This window comes from Pogona vitticeps, chromosome 1, assembly GCF_051106095.1.
Source record: "Pogona vitticeps strain Pit_001003342236 chromosome 1, PviZW2.1, whole genome shotgun sequence".
In the NCBI taxonomy this organism is placed as follows: Eukaryota; Metazoa; Chordata; class Lepidosauria; order Squamata; family Agamidae; genus Pogona; species Pogona vitticeps.
The window spans coordinates 339,716,137-339,734,027 of NC_135783.1; the positions used below are offsets into that span (position 1 = coordinate 339,716,137).

General features: G+C 40.3%; 1 protein-coding gene and 1 pseudogene across 5 annotated transcripts; one reads left to right on the forward strand and one right to left on the reverse strand.

The window, feature by feature from the left end:
- Positions 1-393: 393 nt before the first annotated feature.
- MOK (MOK protein kinase) lies at positions 394-17,630 on the reverse strand. 5 transcript variants are annotated; one of them, XR_013540832.1, is made up of 12 exons: positions 17,478-17,629; positions 12,975-13,089; positions 11,822-11,911; positions 10,996-11,066; positions 10,584-10,662; positions 10,254-10,302; positions 9,376-9,554; positions 7,350-7,451; positions 5,445-5,618; positions 5,085-5,192; positions 1,030-1,233; positions 394-944 (listed from the first exon to the last, which is right to left on the reverse strand). XR_013540832.1 is itself a non-coding variant. In XM_020793623.3 (12 exons), the coding sequence occupies exons 1-12, from the start codon at positions 17,521-17,523 to the stop codon at positions 864-866; spliced, it is 1,302 nt and encodes a 433-aa protein (XP_020649282.3). In that variant the 5' UTR covers positions 17,524-17,627; the 3' UTR covers positions 394-863. The 5 variants fall into 5 exon arrangements, 4 of the variants coding, with proteins under 4 accessions (XP_020649282.3, XP_020649283.1, XP_020649287.3 ...); XM_020793623.3 differs by having other exon boundaries at positions 5,081-5,192; positions 17,478-17,627; XM_020793624.3 differs by lacking the exon at positions 17,478-17,629 and adding an exon at positions 17,224-17,363 and having other exon boundaries at positions 5,081-5,192.
- LOC140703562 (U1 spliceosomal RNA) lies at positions 3,787-3,939 on the forward strand (annotated as a pseudogene).
- Positions 17,631-17,891: the final 261 nt, after the last annotated feature.

Sequence of the window (17,891 nt, forward strand, 5' to 3'; positions counted from 1 at the left end):
TCTGGCAGAAATACACAATATAATTTGAAACTGTTGTTTTCTGAGGTATATTAGTGTGGCAAATTTTACTTCAAGTACAACTTCCTTACAGTGCTCAAGCTTCTGTCCTAGAGGGTGGGGTAGGCAACTCTGCCAATTCCAGGAGCAAATTTTCTGCCTCATGGGGCTGTAGAAATAGCCAAAACTACTGGAAGTGGAGAGAAACTGATCTTCACTATTCAAAAATGGTTATTTTGGGGTGTTGCAGAGATAGTGGCCACCTCTGACTCATTAAAAGATTAACAGCAAGCCACATTCACCGTTTTGCCAAAATAAGGGGGCTACTGGAAGGCCACATGAATAATGCATACAGAAATAATCTGTGTGTTCACATAAATAACTCCAAAAATATAGTTTTACACCAATGGCATTTAAATCAGGTTTTGCAACATACTCCAAAAGATAACTAATCAGACTCAGGTTCTGAAATGACTATCAGAAAAGGCTGATTTTGATTAGACACCTCTACAATGACACCAACCAAAAGAATACAGAGATTCCATTTTAACATGTTATGAACAAACACGATAAAGCATTTAATATAAAAATTATAATTTCATTTTACCAGTGTTGCACAATTAAATATATAACTCACTTAAGAAAAACATTTTGTATATTGGAATTTTTAAAAAACAAACATTTCATTCTGAACTATGGAAACGTTGCTTACATTGTGGGCTCTATTTTAAAAAAAGGAGGGGAGGAGCTTAAGTTCCAAAGGACTAAATCATTGTAGCATCTTGCTGCAGCATGTGAGGAGATAAGGCACTACTGCCGTAGGTATACCTTTTAAAGAATATGGAGAACACAAGGGATTGGGTCCATCAATATCCTCCACCTCTTCTTTCCAGAGCAGGCAAGTGGTACTGTTTCACAGGAGATTTAAATTCTTTCTGATTTTCAGACTGTTGATGAGACAACATAAGTTAAAACAGGATGTAATGTACCTGCATGAAATTGTATGTAAACTAATAAGCAAGGTAGAATTACCTTGCGATGTGTCCCAAAATATGTTATAGGCTGCAACACCTGGACTTGTCTGTTCGTTGCTGGGAAGGTAAAAACTGACTGAAATGTAGGATTGGGATAAGATGCCAGGTTGGTTACTGCAGGAACTGTCAGTTTTGGCAACTCTACTGCAAAGGGAAGTCCATGCTGTCCCAGTGGATTCTCCTGGGTTTGCCTAAGAAAGTTCTTTTAAAATAAAAGTAGAAGTTCATTTTTTCTTAAAGAACTAAATTCCATAGGCTGAATTAAGTGTTCAAACCCCTTTTTATGTACTTGGTTGTATTGTTGCCATGTCTGTTTCCATCAATGCACACAGAGAATAACAACCATCCCAATATGCTTTGTGTTTGAAAGAGTTCAAATAGAAAATGTCCAAACTATTCCTTGACAATTATTCCCCAAGCACTTCAGCTGTCAATGGAAAAAAAAATAGGCAAGAGAGGTACTTACTATAAGAAGCAGATCTACATTTTTGTTGCTCTAATTACAAAACAACCCAGCATGTCAAGGCTAAACTGTGTTTCAAATTAATTTTCCAAACACCTCAAGAATTATGAATACCGTATTTTTCGCTCCATAAGACGCACCTCTCCGTAAGATGCACCTCATTTTTAGGAAAGGAAAACAGGAAAAAAAATATTCTGGCAAATTCATAAGGCAGTAGCAATAGATAGATGTTGTCACATCAATTACCTCAAACTTCTTGCAGTGTACAACACGGTGAGAGCTTTTGAACAATTTGTAGTTGGCAAAGTTATTCCAATAGCCACAGACAACAACACTACAATGCTTTATATCAACCACCAAGGAGGAACAAAATCCATGTCTTTCTTGCTACTAACAGTACAGTTTTGGGACTGGTGTATTCTCAAGCATGTCATTTCACAAGTCATACATGTACCAGAAGTGGAGAATCATGAAGCAGACTTCTACAGCAAGATGACACACAATGAGTGGGAATTACCATCTCAGGTTTTAACACTTATAATGAATTGTTATTGCACTGAAAGAGATGAATAAACAGATTGTTGCTGGGTAGTCAATAAGAGCTATGATGAAGAAATCACCACCAGCACAGGTGCAAGCAAACAGCAAAACATGCCTCACTTCCACTCCCTCCCTTCCTTCTTTACAGCAATAAAGTTTTCTCTCTCTCCATCATTCAGTTCTTTACTTTGCAGGATGCAGCATGTCCACAGAAAGTGTGCTTACTTTTATCAGCTTTTTGCAGCTGATCCTCCTGTTTCCTCCACTCTCTAATCATTTTTTCAGATGAGGAGGCCCAAAATGTCTCTGCACTGTTCACTGTTTCCATACTCCTTAGCATATTTTACTACCTCTAGTTTAAAAGGAATGTTATATGCTAGCCTTTTCTGCTTTATCATCCTTGCACTGGTAGAATGAGTTCCCATACTCTGCAAGAAAAATGTGCCCCTTATACATCACGACATCTACTGCCTGCTTGCTTTTACAAATATAATCTCAAAGCAGCACAGAATCATAGAATAATGGAGTTGGAAGAGGCCTATAAGGCCATCAATTCCAACCCCTGGTTCAATGCAGGAATCCAAATCAGAGCAGATCTGACAGATGGTTGTCCAATTTTAGAGACTACAATAGGATAAAATACAGTAGCTGGGAATCACAATGAAAAGATAAAATCTACCAGCAATATTGTAGAACAACAATGATTAAGAAAAACCAATAAAAACAGTGGGAGCGACACCATGCAGCTTTTGTTAACACAAAAATACTACTAAAATTTCTGTTTCCAGTTGTGTGTGTACGTGTGAAATGCTATTTATGAAATGTTGGGTTCTTAAACCAATTTTCAAGATTTCAAAGCTTTACTTGGACATATTCAGATCTGTGATTCAGATCTGCCCTCTGCAATTCAAATTGCCTTACTCCTGATGAGTCCACAAAAACTGTGGCAAGCTAATACACCAAATAAAACCTGTAGCCCTAGTGGTAATATATTAAGGAAAGGAGTGTTAGGTCCCTTTTAGTTTCCCTTTTGAACTTTATTCTGCATGTGCTCAGTGCCTTTTTAATCATTCTGTGCTTCAGAATGAAATTTGGCTAACAATACACATTAGCCTCCCCCCCAGGTCCCTTAATGTTTTAAATATCTGCAAAATTACTTCTATTTAGGCTTAATTTATGGGGAAGTGATGCAGCTTACTACCAAGCTCTGAACTACAGACAGCTATATCTAGCCACCTTTTCCCCATCCAGCAGGCTCTCAGTAGTAATTTTATCTTCCCCTCGCCATTCTCAGGCCTATAAAATAAATAAATAAATAAATAAATAAATAAATAAATAAATAAATAAATAAATAAATAAATAAATATATATTAAACTTACTGGCAATTTTAGAAGCTTTTGTTTCTGTCCTCTCTCTCTCTGGTTCTCCACATGTCTGGTTGGTCACATGGTCTAACTTCTCTGCAGAAGGTGAAGGGAAAGAGACTCCTCCTTCCTGCTTTGCTTCTCCAATAGCCAATTGTGATGCAAGCAGGCAGATATGCTAATATCTGTGCACTGAAGGATTGTGGGAGGAACATCCAGCCCCTGATGGGGGTCCTGCAGGGCACCCCAAAACACTGAAGAGCTCTCCTGGCCTCTTTTGGGATTGGGGCTGTGCAGCCCTGTTCTGATCAGGAGGTGCAGCCGGGGGTCACCATGCCTTTGGAGGGCAGGGCACACAAAGGGCCAGGAGGCTTAGGGGCTATTCAAACTCAGACCTGGCAGGGGAGATACCATTGTTGTAAAAGTGGTTTTCCCAGGGTAAGGCCCATCTATTGCACTTCAGATGAGCTGACACCTGTGATTTCCCCAAACATGGGAAGATCAACTGCCTAACTGGGAGACTGTGTTTATGGTTTCCCCTGGTGTTTCTAGAACCACCCTTTGGTCCTTAGCTATTTTTACTGTTTGCTGCCATAGGCCTGTTTGCCTTGCTGGTTTTCTAGGTGGGCTGCAGGAAGCAGGTCATAGAAAGCTAGCAGGGCAGAATGGTGAGGTCTAAACAGCAAGCAGTCTCTGCTGCTAGTTCAGAGGCCTCCCAGCATGGCAGTGGGAGGCTTTTGGGTGGTGGTGGTGGCTGAACCCTGGGTTATTGTATTCACTCCACAAGACGCATGTACTTTCCCTCCCACCTTTTTGGAGAGAAAAAGTGCGTCTTATGGAAGGAAAAATACGGTACTTTATTTTTGTAAGAAAGACTGTTTTTACACACAAATTGGAGAAACAAAGGTTGTGGTATTACTGGTAGCTTAAATATGATGCCTTAACATAATAACAAGATGTGAATCTCAACGCTAATTTAAGTGTAATATTGTTTATCTGATGTGTCCCTCCCCACTGAAGTAATCCTGGAAAAGCTTCAGTGAAGTGAATGGTTTTCTGTTCTTTGCCTGTAACTACGAACTGCATAAAATCTCTTTAGGAGCTACTGAATGGATGCTTTGTTGGTACCATTAACTATTGTTCAAGTGACTGCTTGGGTTGATTGTGAATGTGGATCTGGCCCTGCAGGTGGCAGAGGCAGACGCTTCACATTTCAATTTCAGTGCATAGTGATCGCATGAGCATGAGTTCAAATTGGATCATGCTCATAGGATCATCTCCAGGAAATGTGCAAGTCACTCTATGTTAGCTTTCAAGCATAACTTCATTATATGCTTTCACCGGGTTTCCATAAAGAAGTCCTGGACTCCAGATACAATACTGTAATGCTGGGCTATGTCACCAGGCTGTATGGTGCTCCAGCGTGCAAATATACTAATATACAATGCATATTTATGCAAAGCCTTTCTGAACCTCCACATCTCACTGAGCAGCCAATGTTTGCATATAACAAAAATCCACACAAGTCCTGGAAGTCTTTGATGTAAGAATCCTAAAACATGTTTCACCTGTGAAGGACTATTAATCAAATTATCTTGTTTGACATAGGACAGCCCTGTTAGTAAGTTAAAATGCCACTACTTAAATAGGTTTATTTCTTAGTCTTTGATTTAAAGATTACCTGCCTTTGATCCTCCTTTGAAATACGCTGCAAGCTGAGAGTCTCCCTTTCTAATGGGTTGTTTACTAATCTCATTTTTCTGCGCGTGGTCAAAGCTTGTTTCTCTGCCAACCTGTTCAATACAAAGCCAGACAAAATGAAATTCAGTTGCATCTGCTGGAGTCAAAACAGTTTCTCAAGTTATGCTAACCAGTGACTTAAAATACAGCCGTTTCCCCTCAAATCTTAAAATATGGTGAAGATAAGTTTAAATGCTTCAGATCTAATAGTCAAGTGCACTAATTTTAAGACTGACCAAGTGGAAAGTTTCAAACTTTAAACGTAAGTTGAGTTTATAGTCAAGCAACAGGGAGTGTTTGCTCACCTCAGTTCTCTGAAGTAAGAGTGTTGTAGTGCTTCACGGGCACAGATTCTCTCATCAGGATCATATTGTATCATTGCATACATAAGTGTTAACCCTTTATTCGACAAACTAGGTATAAATGGAGAAATTCCTTTCCCTTTTCTGATTGGAAAATCAAAGTTCATCACTCTTGACCTGCATTAATTCAGTGAAAGAAGACACATTCCTGTCAACTGACTGAATGTTAGGCTCGCTGGAGTGAAGGAAGGGGATGGAGGTAGACTATAGTGATGACAGGTTAAAGGCAATCCAACACATCTTCAGGGTTGAAAACAATTTCTTCTCATCTGAATGCCTCACCCTTCAAAGGGTGGGAAGTCCCACTTCATCACTGTGAGAACTGCCAAAACATTTTCTTCTTTGCAATCAGAAAAGACACTATGCAGTCAAAACATATTCTGATTTATGCTAAATGTGCATGAAAGAAAGTGGAACTATAAGTCAGAATAATTCTTCATCCTCTATTGTTAAGCACAATAAGCATACTGCAAGCTTGACATAACTAAAATACTTCAGCTGTCCTTTTCATGAATAAAGGTGTCTTTCAGTTATAGACATATGATCCATATAGCATTTGGTGTCAATAAATTAAGCAGGCCTGAAGCGTCGGAGCCTGAAAGAATTTCTGTAGAAGGAAACTCCACTAACACTGCAGGTTCTCTGGAGCAAGCAAAGAGTGAAGCTCCCTAGGCTGTCTTGTCTTCTATACCGTATCCATATCCCAACCAAACCTCACCTAGCCTAATGCTTTCCAGCTTCGGAGGTTGGAATCAGCTCTGCAATCTGTGTCTGCTCTGCAACCCATGCAGATGGAAGGCAAAAATGATCTTTCAACAGTAAAAATAAATCTTATTGTACTTTACATTTACAAGTAAAACACATTATCTGACCTGGATGATGCAGTCAGTATTACAGTATATCTCCATTTGCGGGTGACAGCAGAGGTTTTAAGAGACAGTAAGCTGCCTAAACCCCAGCTGAGCTCATAGTAGAGACAGCTGCTCAATATCTACTAGAGACAGTTCAATATCTTAACCAGTAGCTATTGTCATTCTCAGGATCTTCCAACTTGTGGAAGTATTTCTTAATCTATCTAATACTCTACAGTGAGGAGGAAAAGCAAGTACAGTCGTGCCCCGCTTAACGATTACCCTGTATAACGACGAATCTGCTTCATGACAATGTTTTTAAATGGGGTTTTTTCACTTTGCGAAGATCGGTTCCCTGCTTCGGGAACCGATTCTTCACATTTGGACGATCAAAACAGCTGATTGTCGGGTTTTCAAAATGGCCACCGGGTGCTCAAAATGGCTCCCCGCTGTGTTTTTGGACAGATTCCTCGCTCTACAGGCACTAAAAATGGCCGCCGCTATGGAGGATCTTCGCTGGACGGTGAGTTTTTCAGCCCATTGGAATGCACTGAATGGTTTTCAATGTGTTTCAATGGGCTTTTTTATTTCGCTTTGCGACGTTTTTGCTCTACAGCGATTTCGCTGGAACGAATTAACGTTGTTAAGCGAGGCACCACTGTATGATATCCTGTATGTGGATGGGGAGAGGGAGCTGCAGAGTGGGAACAGGGCACTGAAACATTGCAAGCTGGCACAAACTGGAACCCCTCTTGTCTCAGAGATTTAAGCTGATACATTTTGCAAAATGAGATGATTTGTGCTTAAACTTCTGAGCTCCAAATAAGTTGGGCTCAGGCCACACTAAACTTGTGAGTCTATGCTCTATTTCAACTGCAAAGTAGTAAAGGGACATTCTTCACTATAAAGGGTGAACATTCTCCTAAATAAGTATTTTAGATAAATATATTAATAAGTGAAAAGCACCATTATGCATCAGAAAGTAAACTGTACTTACTGCTTGAACTTATTAAGAATCTTCTTAGGAGGAGTACCTATAATATCATGAATTTTTGATATCTGGTCCAGTTCATTAGATCCAGGAAAGAGTGGGTGGAAACTGGAAACAGAACAGGAATGGAATTGTTGCTGTTGAAAATTAAATTCTGATCATGAAAGTTAAGGGTTTTTTGTTGAGAGGTAAACATCTACTCTCTGTCTTAAATAGTATTGTTAACACAGTTTGACATAAAATTAGCACTGGTAAATCATCTTACTTTCATGTCATATATTGAGGTTAATATTTTAATATAATTGCTACTTAGGAGACTATACCTCACTCCTTTTGTTTAGATCAGTATTTTCCAGAATGTAAAAAGCACAGTAGAGGATTCAGATCATGGTGACAGAAGTAAACAAATGTTGTATCAGGAAGTAGTGAATCACTAGGTGCAAAGGTTCCACCTACTACCCTGAACACAATCTTATCAGAATCTAAGCAGGTCTGGGCCTTATTACTACCTGGATGAGAGACAACCAGAAGGTACTAGGAACAATCTGGAAAAATACTGCCAGTCAGAACTGACAGTGATGGGTTAGATGAACCAGCGGTCTGACTTAGTTCATAAGGCAGCTTCCTATGTTTCCTAAGGGCCATGATCCAAGAAGTTCAATTAACTAATAATCTTAGGATTCTGGTTTTTATGTAACTCTTTTCTCCCATAGACTTAAAGGTACAGTAGTTTACATATGGTTCTTCAATAATCTTGCACCCTAGGCAGTGACTAGACTATAACAGGTTTAGTTTTAGCTATCTGTACCATATGCTTTCATGTCTTGCGTTGGTCTGAAGCCACCTTATGCTGCATCACATACTCCACCAGTTCCATAATGGGACTCACGTGCCAGTAAGTAATTGTTTCACACAAAAGAAGAAATGTGTGATAAAACACGAAGCTGTCTTATTGAGCCACTCCAAAGATCAAGCTAAGCAGTGTTTACAAAAGATGTGCCATGAAGAATTTTATTTTTGTTTCTTGGACTTCAACTCCCAAAATTCCCCAAGAATTCAACAAGCAGAATTCTGGGAATTCCAGCTCACAGAGCCACATCTGCAACTGCGTATATTTTGCTTTCTTGGACCAGGGTCTATCTTCACAGCTGAATGGTTATCACAGGCTTTGCTCCCTGTCACTGATATAAAAATAATTTTAAAAGGGAATTCCCAGGGAGTAGTAACTCTCTGGGAGAATAGTAACTCCCAGGGAGAAGTAACTCTCTGGCAGTAGTAACTCTCTAGAAGACAATCTCTATAGGACAGTGAGATTACAACTACCAGGAGGCACTGCAACAGCTTCCTTTTTTTGTACAATCAGATGCAAGATCCAAGACAGTTGCACAGCCTCCAAGATAAGGTGAGCAAAATATATGTGTTTGTAGGTATGGGTCTGTGGGCTGGAACTCCCATAATTCTGCCTGAGAAATTATTTGAGAGTTCTGGGAGACGGAGTAAAAACCAACCAACAGCACATTTCTAATGTTTACTGACTGGCTAAGCACTGAATCTGGAAACTCATCCATGCCAAGCACATACTCTGCCAATGGGCTTCAGCCTCTTCCCAGTATTCTGCTGCATCTAGACTGATCCTTAACCCAAACAGGGTCATACCATATCATGTTGAATACACCTGATCTTGTCCAGGTTTGAAAGTTAATCATTGGTTAAGTCTAGTTAATATTTGGATAACAGGCTACCAGGGAATATAGGGTCCTCTTTGAAGGACTGGGTATAGGTGAGTGGGTCAGTGGTCCCAGATTCAACCCCCCACATTTGCAGGTGGGGCTAGGAAAAATCCTGCCTGAAACCCTTGAGAGTCACTGTTAGTCAGAGCTGACAATACTGGGCTAGATAAATCAGGGGTTTGACTCAACATACAGTAAGGCAGCTTTCTACCATCTTGTCTGCATAAGTCTACCCCTCACATGAGCCTTCCTGTACTGTATTTTAAAGTTAAATCAGACCATCTTTCATATAAATAATGTACCTGGCAATTTCATAAAACACACAGCCAGCACTCCATATGTCCATTTTGTAATTGTAGTAGCCATCTGTGAGAAGACATTCGGGTGCCCTGTACCAGCGTGTTGAGATGTATTCTGTATATGGCTGCTTGGAGTGTATACTCCTACAGGACCCAAAATCCCCCAACTTGAGAAGGTCCTGCTGCAGTAAGGAAAGTGATATATTCCAAATAAGAAAGCATTCAAATAAAATTAAAATGGCGCAAAAGAAGCAAAGCAGCAACTTCAAGTCTGTAAAGTAAGTAAACCTTAGTATTCATTTCATGAACCTTAGTATTCATAATGCTTTATTTGAAAGTAGAAGAGAATCAGACCCATTTAACAAAAATGTTTAAGACTGGCATTAATTCACTTCTGAATCCATTGTATGTACAGTGCCTATGTTGTTTGGAAGAGATAGGGCAGCTTGCTTCATAAAAAAACCAAGCTTGTCCTTTTTAAATGGGTCAAAAAAAGACTGCTCTGGTTATAAAAGATTCCTGCTTCTTTTGCCAGCAGTGACAGAAAAAGAGTGAAGTGGCTGATGAGTAAATGACAGATGCTTCTATTAGATAAATAGCAATTTTGCCATGACACTTTTTTTTCAAATAACTGATGGCACAAAATAACTGATTCATGAATCACTTGGAAAAAGTGCAACGACAAAACTATTATTTATCTAACAGAATCATCTGACGTGAACCCCTTTTTTAAATGAGCAAAATGCTCTTTCAAATCACAGACCTAGACAAGAAAAAATAGGCCCAATAATTATGAATCAACTCAATAAAAATATGCAAAAGAGTTTTGCAATGGGAGCCTCGTTTTATTTTCTGCCACAGAGGTAATCAAGATTTCTTACCTTTATTAATATGTTTTCTGGTTTCACATCTCTGTGAAATATTCCATTCCTGCAACAAAGGAAGAATTTAGGGAGAATGTAACTATTTATACCGGTTTTCTCTCCCCCATCACCGGTGTTCCCAAAACAATTCCTTATATCTATCCTGAAAAGCCTGAGGGATCAGGAGATATTTGAAAGAAGCATTTGATGTTTAATGAGATTCTATACCACCCCCACCATCACTGCTCACAGCACAATGTGGATGCATGCACAGGCCTCTCAAGAGCTCCATTAAACAGGTGTAAAAAACCAAATAAACAAAAAAGTGAATGAAAAAGGCTGTCCTACCTGTGCATGTGATCAAGAGACTTGCATAATTGGTACATATAACTCATTATTCTCTTTTCAGGAAATGGTTTTTTCCTCTCTGAAATTTGAAACAGTTAGAAGATACATTTTTTTACAAAGGCCAATTTAAACTAAAGAAGTTGACTGATTTTCAAATGCCATATATTCTGCAACCTTTACCTTCCTTCAAATGTTACATATAAAACCATCTACTTCCAAAAACAGGTATTGTGTGTGCACTTCTAAGTTATCTCTGCAACTGCAAGCATTATCACATCTAATGTTCAAGATCTCAGTGAGGTACTACTTACTGTTTCAGTTAATACTAAATAGTCGTCACCTGGTTTTTGCAAAACTCAATGAACAGCAAACAAACAAGATAACTTTTCCTGTATTGGCATAATTTACCTACCTTTGATCAGTTCATAAATATTCTTGTCCATAAGTTCGCATATTAATGCAACAGCACCAGCTTTTTTGTCACTAAAGAAGAAAAGATTGTTTTAATTTAGCTACAGTACATGCTGGGGCTCAACAACCCAGTGAAGTTACAATGTTTCCTTAAACTTTTCTCTTTCAGTTTAAAATGCTGTACACAGTATTCCAGAGTTGTCATGTCATGCATGTTCATGTTTGGAAGCTGCAGACAGCAAAGTATACAAACAGCACTTAGGTTTCTGGCAAAAAAAATGGTTCTGAATTTATGAGGGTTCTTTATGGTAGCAGAATATATTACTGTGTCAAAAAAATTTTTCTCTTCCTACCAGATAACATTCGTGGTCCTACTCTGGGTGGTCGATATACAATGGGTCTTCTGTCTTACAAACGTGATGTTCTTTCATTGCTTTGGTTCCTGAACTCTCAACTGCCTCTTTCTTCTACTATTGATGTTGTACTTTTGGCAACAAAATTACAACGAGAAGCCAAAAATGCGGCAGGAAGAAAGGTGATTTATCCTTTAAAATCTGTGTATACATGGTTCACTAACAACACTCTCAATGTGTTCTTAGCTCTTATTAACTGAAAAGATTAGTACTAGTCCCAGTATTATCACTTGCCAGTGGTACCGGAAGAGACAGAATCTTGTCATTTCACAGGGGAATACACAAAATTTTACAACTTAGAATATATTCCAATGAAGACTTGCTGGGCAAATTGAATAGTCATTAAATACCACTACCTAATTTCAGGTGAAAAGCACCCAAGGTTCAAATATAGAAGAAGCCATGCGCACTTACAAAATCACTTCGTGCAATGTAAGGATATTTGGATGTGGATTCAATCGTCTTAACGCCTGTATTTCTCTCAGATTGTTCACATGGTCAATACTAAAATACAATTCAAAAAGTGAAAAGATTAGGCTACAAAGTGGGCCTGCTGTAATTTTGACTATAACCCCTTCTATAAACATGACTCCTTTAAAACAAAATGTTGTTGTGTGTAGTCTGCAAACTGGGTGAGGGAAATAGGGTATTGAGGCACATGTACAAGCTTGCATGAATACATCAGAAGTTTTCATAGTTCTTTTGTCTGGCAACAATTTATAGTGCTACATTAGAAGCCACTCAAAGTTCGTGAGAATGGATGATGGTCAGATTCCAAAAGATCTCCTGTATGGAGAATTAGTGCAGGGAAATTGCCCCAGAGGGAGACCACAGCTGCGATACAAGGATATCGGCAAGCGGGATCTGAAGGCCTTAGGAATGGACCTCAACAGATGGGAAACCTTGACGTCTGAGCGTTCAGCCTGGAGGTAGGCGGTGCATCACGGCCTCTCCCAATTTGAAGAGACACTTGTTCAGCAGGCCGAGGCAAAGAGGCAGTCCCGAAATGAGCAAAACCAGGGAACTGGACAGGGGACAGATTATATTTGTCTCCAGTGTGGAAGGGATTGTCACTCTCAAATTGGCCTTCTCAGCCGCACTAGACGCTGTTCCAAGACCTCCATACAGAGCACAATACCATAGTCTCTCGAGACTGAAGGATGCCTACAACTCAACAAAGTAACATATGGACTGCTCTGGAAGAGAATTTCTAATCAGGAGTCTCATCATAGAAGAGTCACCCTAACCTTTGATAGAAGTGGGGCACGAAGAGGTGCTTCTGAGAATAAGCATAATACACTGGCAGGCTTGTATAGCAAGAGGAAGATGTCTCTGGAATTACTGTTCACCAAGATCAAGTCTTGCTACCACTGTTAGTCAAATCAAGCTGTCATAAGATGTAATAATTGTAAAGTTAATCTTCTCACCAGGCATTTACAGTTTTTTAACAATTCATTTGTAAATATTGAGAATCTCCTTTTAAATGACATGTTAGTAAAGATTAAACAAAATATCCGGATTTTGAGATTATTTAAAAAATGAACATATAAAAGGCAGTTCAACCTACCTCTCAAAATGTTGTTTCATTTGTTTACATGCATAATATTTTCCATCTTTAAGGCTTTGTACCTTCAGAACATCAGAAAATGTTCCCTCACCAATTTTACCAATTGTTTTGAATTCTAAAAGGGTCAAAATTTAAAAAGAAAATAGAGTTGGGTATAAGTGGCATATTTAACAGAATTGTTTAACTAAATTCTGCTTCAGCAGACATATTCATAATTATGGCTTATGAGTTCAAACAGCCTATTTCTTTTTTGCCCCAAAATATCACAAACAGAGTCCTTCCAACCAACTCTCATTAATAATGTACAGTCCTATGAGTTACTGAAGGATTATGGAAGTCAAGCCTTTATTATGGATACAAGAAGCTCCATCTTGCTGGAGATTTAGGTTTGCTTAAAAAATTCCTAGAGGCTTTTCATATATCAACTATATCTCAGGTTCTTATGAAGCCAAGTGTAGAATAGCAATGTTCTTCTATTTTAGTTTGAAGAGGAAAATGTTATTCATTTATGTGTCAGTCTAGTCTTTGGAAATCTGAAGTTGCTGCACATCACAAGAAACAAGTAAAGGACAAGTGGAAAGCATTACCATTGCTCAAAGTAAGGTATATTTAGTGGCTCAGTTTGGCTTGTTTTACACACATGGAATCCTCTCATAAAACCACAGCACATGAACCAGACAGTGACCATCGTACCAACACATGTAATCTGGATGCTCCTCTTAGACTCCAGTGTGAGATCATACACACACATAGGATTATGTATCATTTGTAACAGTGGCCAAAATTCTGTTGTGCAGTTACACAAAAGGCACACCTTTAAGTGGCAAATTGCCATAAGTTAAGGAATCGTCATAGTCATTATCTACTGTATACCTCAATGCCTGTAGAGATTTCTTAATTTGTGGCATTTTTTGCATAATTATAATTAATTAATTAATTATTAATACACCTTTTGCACAATTGCACAACTGTATTTAGAACACTATCTCTCCTGCTGGCACACTGATCTGTAGGGTATGCTCTTTTGTGGTTTTGGATTGCAACCCCCAGAACTGTCTAGGAATTCCCTAGGTAGAATTCTGGGAGATGCATCTCACAAGTATATAGATCTCTAGATTTTTCCCTCCTAGATAAGAGTTTTGGATTATTTATCTCTAATTCTAACTTCATTTACTCTCACCCACTCCCTTCCTGCTGTGGTGATTCCTGGGAGTTGTAGTCCTTTGGGACATACCCGCTATAGAGCCTAACGGACAGAGAGACTATAATTCCAAGCATTATGCTCAGGAGGGCCCGGCCCCCTGCTTGATTACATGATGTCAGGGATGGTTGACTGCTCAGATGTGAGGACTTTAGGCATCATAGTTTCATTGCCCATTAGGTTCTGTGGAGATTGCCTCCCAAAGAACTAAGACTGGGGGCCCAAAATATAGATGAATTCAAATTTCTGTTTGTGGGGTGCATGCCCCAGAATTCTGCTGGAGAATTCTAGAATTTGCGGTCCAAAACCACAAATGAGCAAACCTCCATTGAAAAACTTCTGAACTAGTCTTCCGCGGATAAGAAATGTTCTTTCCAACATAAGAGTTTCCACAAGATTCTACAATTGTTTTGCTTATAATGTCATAAAATGAAAAGGGATATGTTTTTCTGCACTGTTGTTTTTTTTCCATTGCAGGAAACTTCCATTTGTGGTATTATTTATAGTGTAACTCAAACAGACATGGCTCATGAATTCTATACTTCTGTCCAGACAACAAATCTCTGTTTCCAAAACAGCAAGCTATCATATCACGGGGGAGTGTTTATTATCTTGATGTCATTTTCCCCTTCGCTTTGATTTAAAAAACAATAATTAAAGGTGAAATGTGAACACTATGATACAAGAAGCAAAACATGGTCTTGTGTAGTTACACAAATATGCAATATAAAGCAAAATCCTCATTTCCCAATAGGAACTACATCCAACAAGTTACTATACAAGATGTATATAACAAAAAAAGTTGTAGATTTTACAGGTTTCCAGATTATTCATTGTACCAATGCTCAGTTATCTTTCAGCAAAGCAATATGAATAAAAACCAAAAAAGAAATTATCAGGAAGAACATAAAGGATACATCAAGCAGTGTAGCTAATTTTTGAGTCACTGTGAGACTCTATCGTATGGAAAGTATCTAAGTTGTGAAATGTGTAATGGATAGCACAATGAAAATATTGTTCCAGTGTATGGAAGTTCTGAAAACGGCAAATTCCATCCTGGTGATCATTAGGAAAGGAACTGAAAATAAAATGTTCAGGATTCTAATGTCTTTATACCATTTTATGGCATGGCACTCTGCAGTTTCAGCTGCCAAACCTGTAAAGGGGTGTTGTAGAGCTAGAAAGGCCAGGTTCAGTAAAAGGCAATCACAATGATCAAGTGACTAGAGTAATTACCCTATGAGGAAAGATTTCAGTATTTGGGGTTTTAGCTAATTTTATATATATCAAAAGAGATATGTAAAATTATGTGTGATGTGGGAAAAGGAAATATGGAAAAGTTGTGCCTCTCCCCAGCAGTACTTGAACACACAGGTTATCTGTAAAAGCTGAATTTGGAGATTTATGGCAGACAACGGAAATATATCCTCACACAACACATAGTATGGAGTTTTCTACTAAAAAAAAGTAGTGATGGGGTTGACTTTTGGATAGCTTGCAAAGGTATTACGCAATTCTATGAAGGATGAGACTATCAATGGATTCTAGTCATGATAATGAAACAAGAAACAAAGCCACACAATCCATCTGCAAAACATGTGCAAAACATACATACTGTTTCATGTCCCTTTTTGTTTTATTACACTTAATCCTAGCCAAAAGGTCAAGAAGCAATAGTTTTACTATAAAACATAATTCAAATAGCTATCTAGGAGCAGCAGCATCTGCCACTACTGGAAACTGCACTACCTTGAGGACTCCCCCTCCGCTTCTAACTACTTGGCAATATTCTCAATTTGGCTTAATTTGACTTTTTTGCGCCATCTAAATTTAATTATGAGGTTTTGTGATGTGGGAATTGCCATGCTTCTTAGTGTGCTTCTACTACCAGCCAAAACAGAAGTGTGTGCTTTGAAACCGCGCATTGGAGAATTCACTGAGTAACTGACATGCCCTTGTTTACAAAATTGGGAGAAAGACAACAAAATGAATCAGATCTTTCCCAGCATTGTCTCTACTCTGCCTGGCAGGATCTTGAGCAGAGTGGATCTTCTAGTTTTGAAAGTGGAGATGCTTAGAATGCACTTGGACCTTAGATACTGTAAAATCATTTGTTCTCATCGACCTCAGGTTCCTCCAGAATTCCTCTTTTCCATTGTTCCTGCTTTAGATGCAACAGCATACACATAACCCTAGGAAGGCTGTTGTCCAGTAAGATACAGTAATAAAAAATGGCATCCTGTCAAGTCTTTCACTCCTACACACCCATGTGCAACCTATGTTTGAGTTTACGGGTGGGTCTGGACATTTTTCTGAAGTAATCTGATGAGAAAGGCCAATCACTCATGTTTGAACTTGCTTATGGGATCAAATGTAGATTGCAACCTCCACACCCCTCCATCATCCTTCAAAACCTGAGATGCAGGCAGTGCTGCTAACTGAATCCAAGCATGTGTCCTCGTCATCAACCAATCCTTCCCAGATGCTTTTTAATAAAATGTCCCCAAATGTCCACCGGTCTTCATGGTTCTCGTCTTCCTCCAAGACCAAAGGGTCCAGAGTCCGCCACTTCCACAGTTCATCATCACCCATCAGAGGGGTCCTAAATTTCTTGCTCCACGGGTGAGGGGGGTGGGCTGGGGAGGACTCGTCTGTCACCTGCGAGGCAAGAGGCCAGATCCCAACCCCATCCGACCGCCCCTATTGAATTACAGATCCTGTCTCCCCTCTTCCCCCCCCCCCAAATGATACAGGTACTCGCCCTTTTTCGCCCAGTTATAGGAAGTGGGTAGTGGACCCCTTTCTCCGTGACCCAAAGTCCCCCCCCCCAAAGCTCGCCTTCCTGCTCTCCTCTCCACCCGGCCAAGCAAAGGAAGGAAGGAAGGAAAGGAGGAAGGAGCGGAAACCCGGGAGGGAAGGGGTTCCGGCCTCCTCCCCGCAATCTCTCTCCAACCCTCCCCATGAGGGGAGTGGGGCCAAGCATTGGACCTTCCTTCCCCATCCCAAACCGGCCCTCCTCGGTTCCCCGCCCCTCCACCTTCCCCTTACTGTTCATCCTCCGCTCGCTTCGCCCGGGCTGAGAGGGGGCGGGAGGGGTGCGGACGCGGGTCCCCCTCAGACGCGCCAGGGGCCCCCCTCCCCGTGGCCGAACTCGTCAGCGCGCCATGTTGTATCCCCGTCACCCTGGCAACCCCAGAGCGTCAAGCTCCTCAACCCGAGAGCACGACCGTGCCCGCCGCGCCGCCCCGCCCTCCCCAACCAGTAGCAGCAGCCGCGAGGGCGACGCAAGCGCAGTCACTCACCTCCGCCCTCTCCTATTGACTGCGGCAACCAAAGGGCGGGCTTCATGTCTGCGGGAGGCTGGTTTTCTCTTTCTCTCTCGCTCTCCCCGCTCGCGCATGCGTACTTTCCCTTCACCTCCCTGCGCTCACCCCCTCCCTCTTTTTGCGCATTCTGTGTCAATCCAAGCCGTCCGTGCTTTCTGTTTGTGCGCAGAATCTCGGCAGGTTTATCGCTTTATAGCTGAAGGTGCAGCAGCAGCAGCTTGGGGGTGGGGGGAGGAAATCAGTTGCAGCCCACTTTTTCTCGTGTTCGGGATCAAAAGCTCACGTGTGGCAATAAATTTTGAGGCAGTGCTCGGGTCGTAATTCCAAAGAAGTTGGGTTATTACTGAAGTGCCAAACGAGAAGGAGACGGAAATCCTAAATCTAAGAGCA

Coding starts and splice junctions, on each gene's coding strand:
- MOK (XM_020793623.3), bottom strand. CDS start 17,523: ATGAAGCCCGCCCTTTGGTTGCCGCAGTCAATAGGAGAGGGCGGAG. Junction 10,303..10,583: donor TCTCTTGATCACATGCACAG/GTAGGACAGCCT, acceptor CCTTTGTTGCAG/GAATGGAATATTTCACAGAG. Junction 9,555..10,253: donor CAGAAAACATATTAATAAAG/GTAAGAAATCTT, acceptor TCCTTACTGCAG/CAGGACCTTCTCAAGTTGGG.